Below are 16,555 nucleotides of genomic sequence, written 5' to 3'. Positions count from 1 at the left end.
AAGGATACAATGGTTCACAGATCAACTGGAACGTTAGACAGAGTGGTGGCAGATAGAATGTAATCTGTTGACGCATTGAGTAATACACTTTGGGAGGTAAAATTCTGGTTGGACATAAAGTAAGGAGCAGGGCGTGTTGATGTACTGAAATCAGATGCAAGTACCAAACTACCCAAAAGTAGTGAAACAAGAGTTGGGACATCACATTGCAATCGTACATAATAGTTGTTAAAGTGGAATATTCGGTATATTTTTGCTTGCTACAATTCAGGAAGGATTGGTAGCAAAACTAAGAGTGTGGCGGAGAGTCACTAGAATATTGCCCGGAATGCAGTCCTGATGTCACAAGAAAAGATTAGCAGGGCATAATCTCTCTGGAACAGAGGCTGAGGGAAGATCTTAACAAAGTTTGTAAAAATCAGAGGGTACATATATAGTCAGAATTTTTTCTTGCCCTAGGAGTCCAAAAATAGATAATCTAAAGAGCACAGGTTTAGGGTGGAAGAGGGGTTGGGGTGGAAAGAGAGGATAGGAAATTTAAAGGAGATCCCAGGGTTATATATTTTGTTTACACAAAGGGTGGTGGAGACTGATGCACCTACAACATTTAAAAAACATTTAGACAAGTACTTTGATAGAAAAGTAGTAGAGCAATCCAGGCCAAATGCAGGCATACAGATTAGTGTACATAGGCACCACAGTTGGCATGGATGAGGCAAACCATACCATTCAGAGACTAGGAATAAGCCAATCTTTCTCCAGGTGATGGCCACGACCAGTTGGGATGCCAGAGGGCAAGCTCGTGCATGCACTGATTCACTCTGTAGGAGGTAGTACCTGGACAGAGTAGCTGGTGACCATATATCCACTTTCAAGTCAAGTTCCAAATCAGGAAAAATTAAAATAGTTGTGGATGGAAATACACATTTCAGTAACTAATTCCAGAACTGTGAACAAATGTGGGCCCCATATCTGAGGAAGGATGTGCTAGCTCTGGAGGGTTCATAGGAGGTTTACCAGAATGATTGGGTTAGCATACGATGAGCATTTGACAACACTGGGCCTCTACTCACGGGAGTTTAGAAGGTTGAGGGGGGAGCTCATTGAAACTTACAGAATAATGAAAGGCATAGATAGAGTGGATGTGGAAAGGATGTTTCCACTGGTGGGAGTGTCTAGGACCAGAGGTCATAGCCTCAGAATTAAAGGGCGCTCTTATGGAAAGAAGGCGAGGAGGAATTTCTTTAGTCAGAGGGTAGTTAATCTGTTGAACACATTGCCACGGAGGGCTGTGGAGGCCAAGTCAGTAGATATTTTTAAGGCAGAGATAGACAAATTCTTGATTAGAATGGGTGTCAAGGTTTATGGGGAGAAGGCAGGAAAATAGGATTAGGAGGCACAGATCAGCCATGATTGAATGGTGGAGTAGACTCGATGGGCCGAATAGCCTAATTCTATAACTTGTGAACAACAAGATTCTCCATCCCATTCTCAAACGTGGATAAATCCTCAAAATTTGAACAGAACAAAAAGTCAGCCGATGTGCTCTTAGTTGAGGAAATTAACGACTCAGCAATCTACTGTGCAAAGAATGCCAACCTACTCAGAAAAATAGACAGCCTGTTCACAGAGCAGAGGAAATTGATAGTTACTACTTTCAAAGAAAGGGCAGTTTCTCTGGGATTTGCAGTAAGAGAATTGTTATAAAAGGAGTCTAGGGGAACAAAAGTTTTTCCCCCAGAAGACAAGTGTAGACTAGTGGTTAAGTGGCCTTGTTGCTATATCAAATGTCAAGCTTCCAACTAACATCAAAATGTACAAGCTCCTGGAAAATTCTACCTGTCCATCTTTTTCAGATAGAAATCTCAAACATCTTAGCTTAGCCTATAAAATTAATATTTTCCTTGCATCAGAAATTTTCTGAATTTTTCTAAGACTCTCTCCGATTTTGATATTTCTGAGAGGGAGATGGTCAATGGTATTGAGACACCACTTTTAACATTTTATTGTGGAAAGCCAAGAGTAGATGGCGTTTCATAAAATTCAAAGGAGAACAATTAGATCGTTTTTTTCTATACAAATAATTGGATTCACAGGAGATGCAGCCCAAGCAAATAACAGTACAATAACTAATCGGAACTTTACACTAAATAATAAAAGGCACAAATACAGCTTCCTTTTTGAAAAGTTAAAACTATTACAAATTTTAGACATTGGATCCAAGATTACCTCTCTTCTTCACCCTCCAATAGTTTCCTGTATGCACTGATTTCCATATCCAGAGCTAATTTGACATCCAACAGATCTTCATATTCATTTAGCTGGTGCTGCATCTGTGCTCTAATCTCAGCCATCTCTCTCTCCTTGTCTGTTAAGAGCCTTCGATTTCCATCTTTTTCTTTTTCCAGGGATGCTTCCAACTCCTGGGCTCTTTCTTGCCAAACCTTTGCCTAGGCCACGGAAAGAAAATATGGTTAAAATTGTTCTTTTAAGATTACTGATAATGTAAATTCTATCAGCGAATAGACTTACATTTTTTTGCAAGTTTAACAACTGAGTACTGAGGTTCTCTATCCTCATGTAATTTTCCTTTAGCTCCTCTTCAGTTGCCTTAGCCGACTTGGTGTTCATCTCCAATGCAAGCTTTGAATTTTCAAGCTGAAAAACATATCCTGAAATTTCAATAATTGAAATATCGCAATTTATAAACACTGCCAATTTTCCCCAGGTTTTGACTGCCATGAGTACACAGAACAATCAAGGCTCAAATTATTTACAATATGCCAATAATCTGCAGAAATAATATCCAATTACTGATTAGATCAAGCTAGAGTTGCTCTACTGAAATAGAAGATTGTTAACACCGAATTACAATGTCCCTGCTGAAAGTCTCACACCACCAGGTTCAGGAATAGCTAATTTCCTACATCCATCAGGTTCTTGAAGTGAACTCCAATCCTACCTCAGCAATGGAACACTGTGGACTACCTCATGCACCACCATTGAATTTCCCAATTGTGTTTTTGCACTAGTCTTTTTTCTTGACTGTCTTTTAAAGTGTGTGCAATTTATACTGTATGTTTTACATGCTGTCTAAGTCTATGCACGTTTGCTGTCGCTTCAAGATTTTCATTGTACCAGTATCTCACTGTACTTACTCAAAAACTCAACTTGCCATTGCAGAATCTAATGTATATCAGTGAGAGAACATTCTGACATTTCATATAGATATATTGAACTTTCACAAAACTTCTGGACTTTTGCAAGCAGCCAAGGTTATCACCACATTGAAGGTACAGAAAGTCAATGATTGATAAGAATTATTCAAAGCCACAAGAAAACACTCAACATCACACAAAATTGGAGCCTATTATTCTGGCTGGTGCAAACCTAGCAACTGAAAGATTCAAATGTTTAGTAACTGAAAAGTCATGTGACCTCCAAGAAACAGACCCTTTGGCCATATTGACCAAAGTGCTTTCCTGAGTATTCTCATCGCTGCATATAGCCCATATCCCTTGCTATTCACATACCTGTCCAAATATCTTTTAAACATTGCTATTGTATCACTTCTTCCGGCAGCTCATTCCATATACCCATTACCCTCGCTGTGAAAAAGTGGCCATTCAAATATCCTTATATCGTAACCTTTCAAGGTCATAAAGTCATGTGATAGAAGTAAAATGAGGTCATTCAGCGCTTCAAGTCTACTCCGCCTATCAATCCTGGCTGATCTATCTCTCCCTCCTAACCCCATTCTCCTGCCTTCTCCCCAAAATCTCCGACACCTGTACTAATCAAAAATCTATCTATCTCTGTCGTAAAAATATCCAGGGACTTGACCTCTACAGCCTTTGTGACAAAGAATACCACAGATTTACTACGGTCTGACTAAAGATATTTCTCCTCATCTCCTTCCTAAAAGAACATCCTTTAATTCTCTTTCAATCTTGCCCGCTATTTTAGACTCCCCTACTTTGGAGGAAAGACAGTATCCATCCACCTCATCTATAGTCATCATGAATTCATAGACATCTGTAATGTCACCCCTCAGCCTTCTTTACCTCCACGAAAAACCATCCTGTCCTCCTCGTAACTCAAGGCATCCTGGCCTGGAAACATCCTTCTGAATCATTTCTGCACCCACTTCAGCTTAATCCCATCCAAAAGAAAAATAGTAAAATTTGAGTCACAATTTTTCTGAAACATTAACACTTTTTGGGTAATCTATGTTACTGTGCCATCCACATCTTTTTTTTGTAAATGATGGGATCACAGTTTTATTTATTACTTTGTTTTGGAAGTTTTTCTCCAGTTCCTCTTTATAGGCTTTCACTTGTTGATCATGTTGTTCTCTTAATTCCTGAAGAGCTTTGGTCAGTTTATGCTCATAATCAACAAAGCGACCTGAATCCACTTCAACCAGGCGGGTCTCGTGTTTCTTTCTAGTTTCTTTGAGCTCCTGCAGACAGACAAAATATATCAAATAAGAAAAAGAAATGGAAAAACTCATGATGCATTTATACAGTCAGAATCATACAGCGTGGAAATGGGCCCTTCGCCCCACGCTGACCAACATGCACTACACTAAACCCACCTGCCAAACTTGGCCCATATGCCTCCAAACCCATCCTACCTATATACCTGTCAAAATGTTTTTTTTTCCAATGTTGCGATAGTACCTGTCTCAACTACATCCTCTGGCAGCTCATTCCATATACACACCACCCTTTGTGTAAAAATGTTGCCCCTCAGGTTCATATTAAATCCCTCCCCCACCCATTGATTCTTGATTTTCCTACTCTGGTTAAGAGATTCTGTGCAGTTACCCTGTAACTCTCATGATCTTATACACCTTTATAAGATCACCCCACATTTTCCTGTACTCCAGGGGGAAATTCCTAGTCTGCACCATTTCTCCCTATAGCTCAGGCCCTCATGTCCGGGCAACTTTATCGAAAATCATCTTTGCACCCATAGCAGCTTAACATCATCTTTCCTATTCCGGGTGATCTAAACTAAACACAATACTCATTTGTTATACGGGAATTTTGCCCGTAAAGTCTGTGACCCATTTATTTAAACCCTGTAGCGTACTTGTGGGCGGTAGCGCTATATTTAGAACCCATAGCGCTGCAGCCAACAGCTCTTTGTTTAAATTCCCACGACTAAGCCGACAGCACCCAGTTTAAACCTTTGTGCGCCAAACCCGCAACGCAGTGTGTATTGATTTACTCGCCAAGTCTGTAGCAGTGTGTATTGCTTTACGCGCCAGTCTGCGGCTGATAGCGCTTTGTTCCCAGGGGGGGGGGGGGGGGCTTGCTGGGATGCAGTCACCTGCCATTGGTTATAGATTGAATTTGGGAGCAGCGCTATTGGCCAGGACATACTGCCGGTTATTTCAACGGCTAATTTCCCACCTGTATAAAGGCAGGCGCCAGGAAGCCAGAAGTTAGCTCAAGTTTCTGAACGAGAGGGGTTCACCGACGGGCTGAGTCGCAATCAGTGCCGTCGACAGGGGGGGGGGGGGGGGGGAGAAAGCAAGAGCAAGAGCGAGAGGCATGTTGTTGTAAAACGGATCAAAACGCGCATTCCAAGACAAGTATTCTTTTACTTTTTTCTCTTGCCAATAAATCTGATGTGTTCATGTACGAGAGGGCTTCAGACGGGCTGAGTCGTGTTCAGCGCTGCAGGCGGAGGCAGAAAGAGAGGTATGCTGCTGTAAACCAGATCCCGCGCATACCAAGACAAGTATTGTTTTTGTTCTCCCTTGCCAATAAAACTGATTTGAGTCTTTTTCTGTTCTACTAGTCAGATCCTTGAACCTTGAATCATTAGAACACAAGACTTCCACCAATTTCCATCCTGCACTCAAATTCATTTGGACCATCTTTGACACCTCCCTCCCCTTTCATAATCACACCCTCTCCATCACTGTACCAATTGGTGCATGTGACAATAAACGTGAACTTGAACAGGAGATAGACAATCGACTGACGTCCATAATAAACCTACTGACTCCCACAATTATCTAAACCGCACTTCTTCCCACCCTGCTTCCTGCAAAGAGTCTGTCGCCTTTTCCCAATTTCTCTGTCTACACCGCATCTGTGCCCACGATGAGGTGTTCCATACCAGGACATCCGAGGTGTTCTCATTCTTTAGGGAACGGGGTTTCCCTCTTCCATCATAGTTGAGATCCTCACACGTCTCTACTCGCTACCCCGCAGCTCCGCTCTTGCCCCCCCTCGTCACAACAGGGACAGTCCCCCAGTCTTTATCTTTCACCCCATCAGTTGTCACATGCAACACATCATCCTCCGACATTTTCACCACCTCCAACGGGATCCCACCACGAGTCACATCTTCCCATCCCATCTCCACTCCTTTTCCCCTTTCCCAGAGACCGTTCCCTCTGCAACTCCCTGGTTAACACATCCATTCCCACACAAACCACCCCCTCTCCAGGTACCTTCACCTGTAATCGCAGACGATGCAACACCTGTCCCTATACCTCCTCCATCGACTCTATCCCAACAGTCCTTTTAGGTTAGGCAGACGTTTTACTTCCAACCTCATCTAAAGTACCTGTTGTTCAAGGTGTGGACTCGTACATCAGTGAGACCGAACATAGACTGGGTGATCATTTCGCTGAACATCTTCGCTCAGTCCGCTTGGACCTACCTGATTTCCTGGTTGCTAATCACTTTAATTTCCCTTTCCGCTTCCCACACTGACCTTTCTGTCCTACGCCTCCTCCATAGTCAGAGTGAGGAACAGCATCTCATATTTTTGCTTGGGTGGCTCACAACCCAGTGGTATGAATATTGATTTCTCTAACTTCAAATAACCCTTGCATTCCATTCCCTCTCTCTGTCCCTCCCCCACCCTTGGTTCAAAGTCATCTTTGTTTAGTCTCATTGTCTGCACTCGTTCTCACCTAGCACACAGCTAACAATGGACTGTTTCCTTTATCATAGTAACTTTTTTGCATATCTTTCATTCATTTGTTCTATATATCTCTACATCACCATCTATATTCCTCGTTTCCCTTTCCCTTGATTCTCAGTCTGAAGAAGGGTCTCGATCCGAAACATCACCTATTCCTTTTCTCCAGAGATGCTGTCTGACCCACTGAGTAACTCCAGCTTTTTGTCTATCTGCAGTTCCTTCCTACACAATACTCCAAATGTGGCCCCACCAATGTCTTGTACAACTGGAACTTAACCTCCCAATGAATAAACTCAATACTCTGATTGATGAAGGCCAAGGTGCCAAAAGCTTTGTTGACCACCCTTTCTATCCGTGATGCCCCTTTGAAAGAACTATGTACCTACCAGATCCCGCTGCTCTAAAGCCCATGTCCCACTTGGTGACTTTTTTCGACGACAGCCGAAAAATAGGTTGTCGCCTCATGGTCGCGACGTGACGCATGCGTTGTCGTGAGCTGTCTCCGCAAGTGTCGTCACTTTCGTCTTGTCACCGCTGGATTTTGAAATGTTCAAAGCCTGGCGGCGACAGTGGGCTTGACGTTGCCTGTCGTAGGTGCTATCGTAGGTTGTCGCCAGATGACGTACGATGTCGCAAGGTCATGAACTCGGCGAATTCCTTTTGCGACAACCTGCGCCATCACACGTCAACCGGCGACAGTGCCTGCGTCAAGATACAGATGAAAATGACGTTACTTGTCTTCTGTTGTCTTCAGATGTCGCAGACAGTCGTAGCTTGTCATATCTTGCCGTATCGTCGGGTGGACAATAGGTGCAGGAGTAGGCCATTCGGCCCTTCGAGCCAGCACCGCCATTCAATGTGATCATGGCTGATCATTGCCAATCAGTACCCCGTTCCTGCCATGTCCCCATATCCCCCTGACTCCGCTATTTTTAAGAGCCCTATCTAGCTCTCTCTTGAAAAACTCTCTTGGATGTCTGTTGACCGCCGTTGTCGTTCTTTGACGTCTGCGCAGTCGCAGGATGTCATATGTTGTCGTTGTTGTGGTCGTCCCAGGTCCCGGAAAATTGTGACGGCGGATGACGTAAATTGTCGTATCTTGACGTAAACTGTTGCATAGCCTGTGGTGCAGCTTGACGGTTTATCAGCGACCTGGTACATCAATGACATCGGCAGTCGCCGAAAAAAATACATCGCAAAGTGGGACAGGCCCTTAAAGCACTCTCTGCATGCAGTGTTCTCATAGGCCTATTGCTCTTCGTACTTGGTGGTAGAGGCCATGGGTTTGGGAGGCACTGTCAGAGTAACTGCAAAGTAGTTTGCAGATGGCACAAACAGCAGCCTGGTGGTGCAGAGTATGAATGTCAGGGCTGCATTTGACTGAATTTCTAGAATTTAGCTCTGAGGCATGTTTTGGCCAAGACTGCAATGTGCCCTGGAGGCAAATGGTCCCAGCGAATCCAATGAGCATTCAGGAGATTAACGGTGGCCAGGTGTTGCTTCATAGCACCTTTCCATTGCTTTAACTGATTGTGTGATAATTGGCTGGATTGGATTTTTCCTCCATTTTGTGAATACGCCAACTGGGCAATGTTATACATTGTGTGTTGGTCACTAATCTTACATGTTGTTTGTTGTCGTGGAAAAGCTTGGGTTGAGGCACAGCCAGAACTGGAATATAATTTTTGGTAGTACACCTGGGATATTGTCTAGCCTCAGAGCCTTTGCTGCATTTAGTGCCAAGAGCCAATTTTAATATCACATGGCATGAATAGAATTGCCTGAAGTCTAGCATGTGATTGGGGCTGCTACAGAAGAAAGCGGAGCTGTATCTGGCTGATCATGGATACGAATGCTTGCGTCTCATTTTCAGCACACAAGCTGGGCTGCACCTTCATCGAGCATGGGGATATTTTTAGAACCAACTCCTTTCATTAGCTGTTTAAAATAATTGTTTATCACGATCCACACCTATACATACCGGGTCTGCAGAGTTATCCTCTGCTTTAATCGTTGAATCCAACCTCTGTCTGCTGCACTTTGTTCAACATGCACAGAGTTTGAACTGCAGGTTCTCTGCACTGACAGCTCATCATATTTCATTGGTAGACCTTCCATACTCTTCTGAACTCAACAAACCAGAGTTGACTATTTGCCTTGATTGCAATGGTGGAATTTTTACCTTTCTGCTGCTCCTGACGGCCCCATATATTTTTGATTTGTCAGATCTGCTCTCAATGCATCACGTTTAACTTAGTTCAAGCACCACACAACACAGTGAAGGGTTTCCCCCCCCCCTCCAACAAAAGTCACTTCTATATGCTAACAGAAGCATCCATCTGTACCAGGAAGATAGCAAGGCAGATATCAAGTATGTTTATCATGCAGGATGCATTGTAAATTTAACCCTTGTACTGGTTCCTACTACAAACCCAGCCTGTCAGCAATATCCTTCAGGGCTTGGTCGTTTGCTCAGTCATTGTGTTCCCAAGCTGATTTTAGTGATGGGCAATAAAATTCCCCACCCAGAGTGCTTTCTGTATAAAAAGGGCTTGGTAGCATTGGTACTGACCTCTTCTTCCAGCATCTCATTTTTTTTCAGCCTCACAATTAAAATAATTGCTATAAATTTTTTAAAATGGCAAATCCAATAAAATGTACCTTTCACGCAATGGAATGTTTCCTTACCTCCTGATGTATATTCTTTCGGAACTCAAGTTCTTCTGTAAAGCTCTGACAACGGTTCTCAAGGTCAACTCGCAAGAGTGTTTCATCTTCAAGTTTCTTATTCACAGCTGCTAAAGAAACCTCTAGCTGCAGGAAAGATTTAAAATTTCAAATTACAAAAGCAAAATTACTAGCTTTTATTGCAAACATTTTTTCAAAATGTATATTCCCTTCTAACAAGACCATTTGGCCATCAATTCTTTCCATAGCAAGGTTTTGACTATCCTGATCGAAAACCCAAATGTTCTGCTTCTTTAAAAATCCCATGGAAAATGTTTAACAGCTCAAGTAATCAGTGTTGTATGCCCCAAAGGGACAAAATAAAATCACATTAAGAGCTTCAGAGAGACATACAATTGAATTCAGTAAAATCATCACAGCAATTGTCAAATTTGAAAACTCATTTGAAATTATTGCGATCTTTAATTCAGCCATGCATTTTGAAGAGTTAACTGTGATATATACAAATTAATGGGAGCATAGTCTTCAAACTTATATGTTTGTGCCAAATTAAATACCGTAACTCAAAAGACAAAAGTTTGGATAAAGTTGGCAGGAGAACCAAAATAAATGGTCTCACATTAAAAAAGAAAAACACTAATCTTTTTGGTTGGTACTTTACATCTAAAAGAAGGGAATGGAATTAAGGATGTAACTTTCAAAATATAACATTGAATGTAATATACGATCGGATGGGGAAGAAATTCAAGTGACCAGAATACAAACAAAATTTTGACTGCAAGTGTAGTGAAATCTAAAAAAAAAATTAACTGTCCTTTTATTAAAGTTACCTTTGAAAGGCGTGCCTGCAAATCTTCAACTTCTTCTTCAAGGGCCTCCTTTCCACCCAATGCAGTTGCGAGGCTAGCTTCCTTGGCATGAAGTGCACTTTCAAGATCCTTAACATGGATCTGGGATGCATGTAGATCAGATTCTTTCTTGGTATAACTGAAGCAATAACAAAAAAAGTTATCCAGTAAACCAACAGCTGAAACCTGCGCTTGGGAAAATATATTAGCGTCTTGTCAATTGTACATTGACTGCTATAACATCTGGGTATAAAGATGATTCCACATTTTGAACAAATAAGGTAATATCTCATTTAAAAAGGTAAATTAAGCATTAACTGGACAGTGCAAGATTCCAAAGAGTCGTTTTGTTTTATTCTTGGCACTGAGAATCAAAAATGTCACATGGTTCAATGTGCACATTTCCGCCTTGTCAAAATGTCAAAGTAAACTATTTGAGGAAACCAATGCAACTCCAATTCACATCCTTTATAATCCTTCATTGACTGTCCCAAATCCAACACAATCAGCAAGCTGAAAGCAACTTAAATTTCTTGCCAATATAACAGTAACGAGAAGGTGCACTTGAATTGCTGCTTAGATCCCTTGATGGTAGTGAGAAAAGGAAGGAGGTGAAGGGACCAATGTTGCACTTCCTACAGTGAAGAGATGGCTGGATGATGTGGATGGGAAGGGTTGAGCTAACCAGTGAGTCAAAGAAAATATTCCCTGTGGAAAGTAGAAATGAAGGGGAGAACAAGGAGACCCCCGTGGAGTGCTGGGGCCTAGACCAGTTTGATAAATTCCAATTTCCAGATCCCAGCCATCTCATCTTTACCATGGGCATCCAGTCTCCATACAATTCCATACACAGTAAAGTCTTGGGACCCTCCACTTCTTTCTGGAACAAAGACACAACCAATTCCCCACCATTAATAATCTATTCCGCCTGGCAGAACTTCTTGTTATCCTCAACTTCTCTTTCAATTCCTCCCATTTTCTACTGATCATTGGAATATCCACAGGCACTCGCATGGGCCCCAGCCACGAACCACCTTTAGTAGCTCCATAGAAAAGATTTTGGTCCAAAAATACTACAACATTCTTCCCAAATCTTTATCCACTTCTGCAGAACTCATCAATTTGAGGGCACCTTGGGCTGAAGGGCCTGTTTCCATGCTTAATGACTACAACTTCTGAAAGTTGGAAGAGGGCTGGGGCAGGACTAAGTTTGGCGGGCGATAGGTGGATACAGGTGAGGGGGATGTTGGATTGGTAAAAGACTTGAGTAAAATAAGGTCACTCAAGTGCAGCATCTCCAACCTGATCTATTGCATTTGGTGCTCATGATGTGCCCTCCTCTACATCCGTGAGACAAAATCTAGCTTAAGTGACAGTTTTGCAGCGCACCTGCATTCTGTCCATAACACCCGGTTTGAGCTTCTGGTGGCATCTCATTTCAACTCCATTTATAATACCAACCAGCTTGTCCTCCGTCTTCTTAACTGCCACAGTGATGCCAAAAGAAAAACTCAAAGAACAACATCTCACGCTCTACTTGGGTAGCATACAAGCCAATGGTATGAACATTGAATTTTCTACTTTCGTATAACTCACATCCTACATTTCTTTCCCACTCCAACTAGTCCTCCCAGGTTCTCTTGCCGGGTTCAGCTTTTTGCATTCCTTCCACACACCAACTCCTCCGTCTCCTTCTGCCCATCACCTGTTTCCATCCATTCCTCCCCAGCACTTCTATAAATTGGCCGTGTTTCCTCTTTCACCCGCAATCCAGATGCAGGGTCTCAATCCAAAACAACAACCATCCCTTTTGCCACTCCAGATGCTGTTCTTCTAGTAGTTTATTTTCATACAAAACTTTGGATGCCATGTGACTTCCCAAACAAAAGGAGCAAAGATCAATTTACATCCCAAATGAAAGTTTTTTTAAATTGTACTTTTAAAGGAATACTGCTTGTTTTGCCAATCATGGAGGATTGGTGGGGTGGGAACTCTACATCCAGTTACCGAGTTTTAATAATTACCAGGGTAATTATGCCCATGACACAGTTTGTATGGCTTCAACTTTAGAAACAAAACACAAAGTGCTGGAGAAACTCAGCAAGTCAGGAAACATCTGGTATTTGATTAGTACGGGTGTCAGAGGTTATGGAGAGATGGCAGGAGAATGGGGTTAGGAGGGAGAGATAGATCAGCCATGATTGAATGGCAGAGTAGACTTGATGGGCCGAATGGCCGAATTCTGCTCCTATCACATGATTTTATGAAACATCTTTGGACGAAACAGACTAGTCTCCAAATCCAAAACATAGTCTGACCATTTCCTCCATTGATGTTGCCTGACTTGCTGAGGTTCTCTGGCAATTTGTGTTTAGCTCAAGATTCCCACCAAAGATCCTATAGCGAGCAAGATAGTCCACTCCTGCTAAATTCAATGGGCTGACGTGTAGTACGCAATGGAATGGAACGTGGGCCATTTCTTCGTCCATTTCAGTAACCCGACCCGACTTTGTATATCCCTCGCAGCGTAATCAGCGTTGCGGGGAAACAGTTTGCGTGTGTGATTATAGGGTTAGATTCATAATTCTGTTAAATTTTGTTAAAGATTAATTTGTTAACAAATTATGATTCTGTTAATTGTCTTTTTTTAATGGTTTTCTTTTTAAAAGCTTTTCTTTTTAAATGGCTCATGTGCTGTGTTTGAGTTGATTTTTGGATTACACTTGCACTCTGTAATTCATCTAATCACACTGTTCACAACTGCGGTATTTGGAAAAATAATAGCAATATGAAGATTCCAGTTGCTCTACTCTTGGAATGTTCCTTAATGATTTTTTTGTGTATATGGAATCATTTTTCAACAATAAAATGGGTCTGGTCTTCACAATAGCCAGAGTGTGGAATGAGATCTGTCTGTAACGGTGGGGTTATCTAAATGAAGTATTTAACAAAATAAAATTTGTTTTGAGATAGATTAAATAACGATGTATAACTCAAGGATGGTTTTATTCAGCAACCATACAACTGATTAGATTGTGTAGGAAAGAACACACACACATGAATGTGATATAGATGTATATAATCATAGAACACACACATATATATATATTTCTCCTGATTTTTATATATATATGAAAAACTTTATTTTGGTCTCAAGGCCCAGACGAGCGACAACATTACATAAAAATACATTGCAAACCTCCCCACAACTTTACCCTGGCGTCCCAGCCGTGCTGATCCGAGCAGACTTCCCACACGCTGTGGAAGGAACATAGGCGTCGTTTTGCTTTTTATTGTGAGGCAGAGGCAGAAAGAAAACGAGAAGATTTTTACCAAAGATGTTTGATTTTTCAGAGGATGTTTCCGTAACCGGCTTCTGTCTCAGCACTAGTATCTTTACTCCGATATGGCGGACAAAGATGTCGGAGACGGAACCCGGTTACGGAAATGGAGCCGAAAATTACCCATGAATCTGCCCTTGACCGTACTACGTCTTTTTCATCGAGTAGACTACCTTGCTCGTTATAGGATCTTTGATTCCCACATCTGCAGTTCCTTGTGTCTTCAATGTAAAGTTATTCCTCAATGCAAATCCTACATAGGGTGTGAAAACAAGCAAACACTCCTAAAAACCATTCTTTACTTCTGGCTAAACCAGTTCTGAAGCCCGTTTAGCAGGTCTAATCGACAGTCGTTCCAAACAAATGCTTCAACCAAAAAGCACCATTGTTACGATTATCTTTCGTGATTAAAATTTCTGCCATAAACTTGGATAACCAAACCTCATTAATCACAGAAAATGCTGTACTTGTCAGATAAGGTAGCTTATCATGACCAACCAACATTTCAGCTGCCGATATTCCAAGCAGGGAGGGATTGCAATGAAAATATTTGAACAAGACAGACAGGGTGAGTGAAATAAGGAGGTAAACATAGAAACATAGAAAAAAGGTGCAGGAGTAGGTCATTCGGCCCTTCGAGCCTGCACCGCCATTCAATATGATCATGGCTGATCATCCAACTGTACCTGCCTTCTCTCCATACCCCCTGATCCCTTTAGCCACAAGGGCCACATCTAACTCCCTCTTAAATATAGCCAATTAACTGGCCTCAACTACATTCTGCGGCAGAGAATTCCAGAGATTCACCAAGAATGATGCAAGATGAGCTGGAAGATAGAAATGTCAACCAATGGGATGATAATAAAACAAGTTAAAAAGGCCATTCTTCTTCTATCTGAAAAGAAAAGCAATGTTTATTAGCCAAAATAGTCAGTAATGGAGGTAAAGTTGACCAGGAGATGACAGTGATGCATGTGAATTGATGTCAAGAGTGTTTTATTGTCATATGTCCCGGACGAGACAATGAAATTCTTACTTGCTGCAGCACAACAGAATATGTTCTTGTTGTGAAGGTGATGGCATTCATGCCCTGCCACAGTTGCCGAAAATCCGACTCATACAAATGGTACAAAGGACATTTATTATCACATACACCAATTGGTGTAGTGAAATTTGACTTACCATGCAGCACACAAATAAAGATAAAACTCAACATTAAAGAATTTAACAATAAACATAAAAACATCCCCCCACAATGGTTCCCACTGTGAGGGAAGGCACAAAGTCCAGTCCCCATCCCCATGTCCACCCATAGTCGGGCCTATTGAGGCCTCTGCAGTCGCCGCCACAGCGGCCCGGTCTTTCAGGCCCTTCTCGCCGGGTGATTATGCTCCGGCGTCGGGAGAACCCTCTCAACGGCTTGGGATACCTGGAGCAGCCGCTTCCTTACCGGAGACCGTGGCTTCCGAAGGCGACAGGCCGCGCTGGACGGAGCTCCACCACTGGTGATCTCAGCTAGAGATCCCAGGCTCCTGATGTTAATGTTCAGTGCCGCCGCCCGCAGCTGGCCGCTCCACAGACCCGCAGCTCTGCAATGTTCACCTGCGGTCTCAGCGCGGCGACCCGGACAAGGCATTGCCCGCTCCACGATAGCGCTTCAGCGCTGTGCCGCCGCTGAAGCCGAGGTTCTGGCCGGTCCCCTCAGGAAACGCCGCTCCAGACCCCGATATTAGGCTGCGAGAACGGGTCGAAGATGCAGCCCGGAGAAAAGCCGCCTCTCAGACCAGGTAAGGACCAGGAAGAGCAGTTTCCCCCTTCTCCCTCCCCCCCCCCCCCCCCTAGGAAACACTCAGAAGGTTTTTGTTGGAACGCAGTCCTCCACACATTTCCTTATGAAGTCTGTAACGACTGTGGCGTATTCATTCACGTCCGTTGCCAAGTCCCTGAACATTGCCCAGTCTTCAGACTCCAAGCAGTCCTGGAGTTGTTCCTCTGCCCCCCCCCCCCCCCCCCCCCCCCCCCACCACTTCCCCAACCAGCTCTGAACAGTCCTCACCTCTGGGGGTGCTTTCTTCAGTTTCTTCAGGAAGAAGCAGCACCGCTGAATGGTCGGATTTTCCCAAGTGAGGGCGAGGGATAGAGCAATAGGCATCTTTGATGGTTGTGTAGCAGTGGTCAAGGGTGTTTGATCCTCTGGTGCTGCAGGAGGTGGAAGTTAGGGAGCGATTTCTTCAGGTAGGCTTTGTTGAAGTCCCCGGCTATGGTGGTAAAATGCCTCGGGGTAAGCCGTCTGGTGCGTGTTGACAACAGCGTGCAGCTCCTCCAATGCCAGACGGACGTCTGCCTGGGGTAGCATGTAGACCGCGGGCAGGATTGAGGTGAATTCCCTCGGTAGGTAGAAGGGATGGCACTTCACCACCAGATGTTCGAGATGTGGGGAGCAGGAGTTGGACAGGACTGCCACGTCTGAGCACCACGCAGTTGACAATGAGGCAGACGCCCCCTCCTCTCCCTTTCCCAGATGCCTGCGTACGGTCCATACGGTGGATAGAGAACCCTTCAGGCTGGACCGCTGAGTCTGTGGAGCTGGGGGTGAGCCATGTCTCTGTGAAACAGAACACAGAGCATTCCCTCAGCTCCCTTTGGTAAAGCAGCCTTGACTTTAAGTCCTCCACTTTGTTTTCTAGTAACTGTACATTGGCCAGTAGGATGGTAGGGAGAGGGGGC

The 16,555-nt window shown here is 43.3% G+C and overlaps 1 protein-coding gene across 3 annotated transcripts in view; it reads right to left on the bottom strand.

Moving 5' to 3' along the window:
• Nucleotides 1–16,555, bottom strand: part of lmnb1 (lamin B1) — a 37,724-nt gene that overhangs the window by 10,296 nt on the left and 10,873 nt on the right. For all 3 annotated transcript variants that reach the window (XM_033017544.1, XM_033017543.1, XM_033017545.1), the window contains 5 exons: nt 10,470–10,626; nt 9,640–9,765; nt 4,292–4,462; nt 2,533–2,658; nt 2,230–2,450 (listed from right to left, as the gene is read on the bottom strand). In XM_033017544.1, the coding sequence (XP_032873435.1) occupies nt 2,230–2,450; nt 2,533–2,658; nt 4,292–4,462; nt 9,640–9,765; nt 10,470–10,626 (801 nt within the window). The remainder of the gene's footprint in view (nt 1–2,229; nt 2,451–2,532; nt 2,659–4,291; nt 4,463–9,639; nt 9,766–10,469; nt 10,627–16,555) is intronic.

Source organism: Amblyraja radiata, chromosome 3, assembly GCF_010909765.2.
Source record: "Amblyraja radiata isolate CabotCenter1 chromosome 3, sAmbRad1.1.pri, whole genome shotgun sequence".
Lineage (NCBI taxonomy): Eukaryota > Metazoa > Chordata > Chondrichthyes > Rajiformes > Rajidae > Amblyraja > Amblyraja radiata.
The sequence above is the reverse complement of the archived record's forward strand: the minus strand, read 5'-3'. Positions and strand labels throughout refer to the sequence as shown.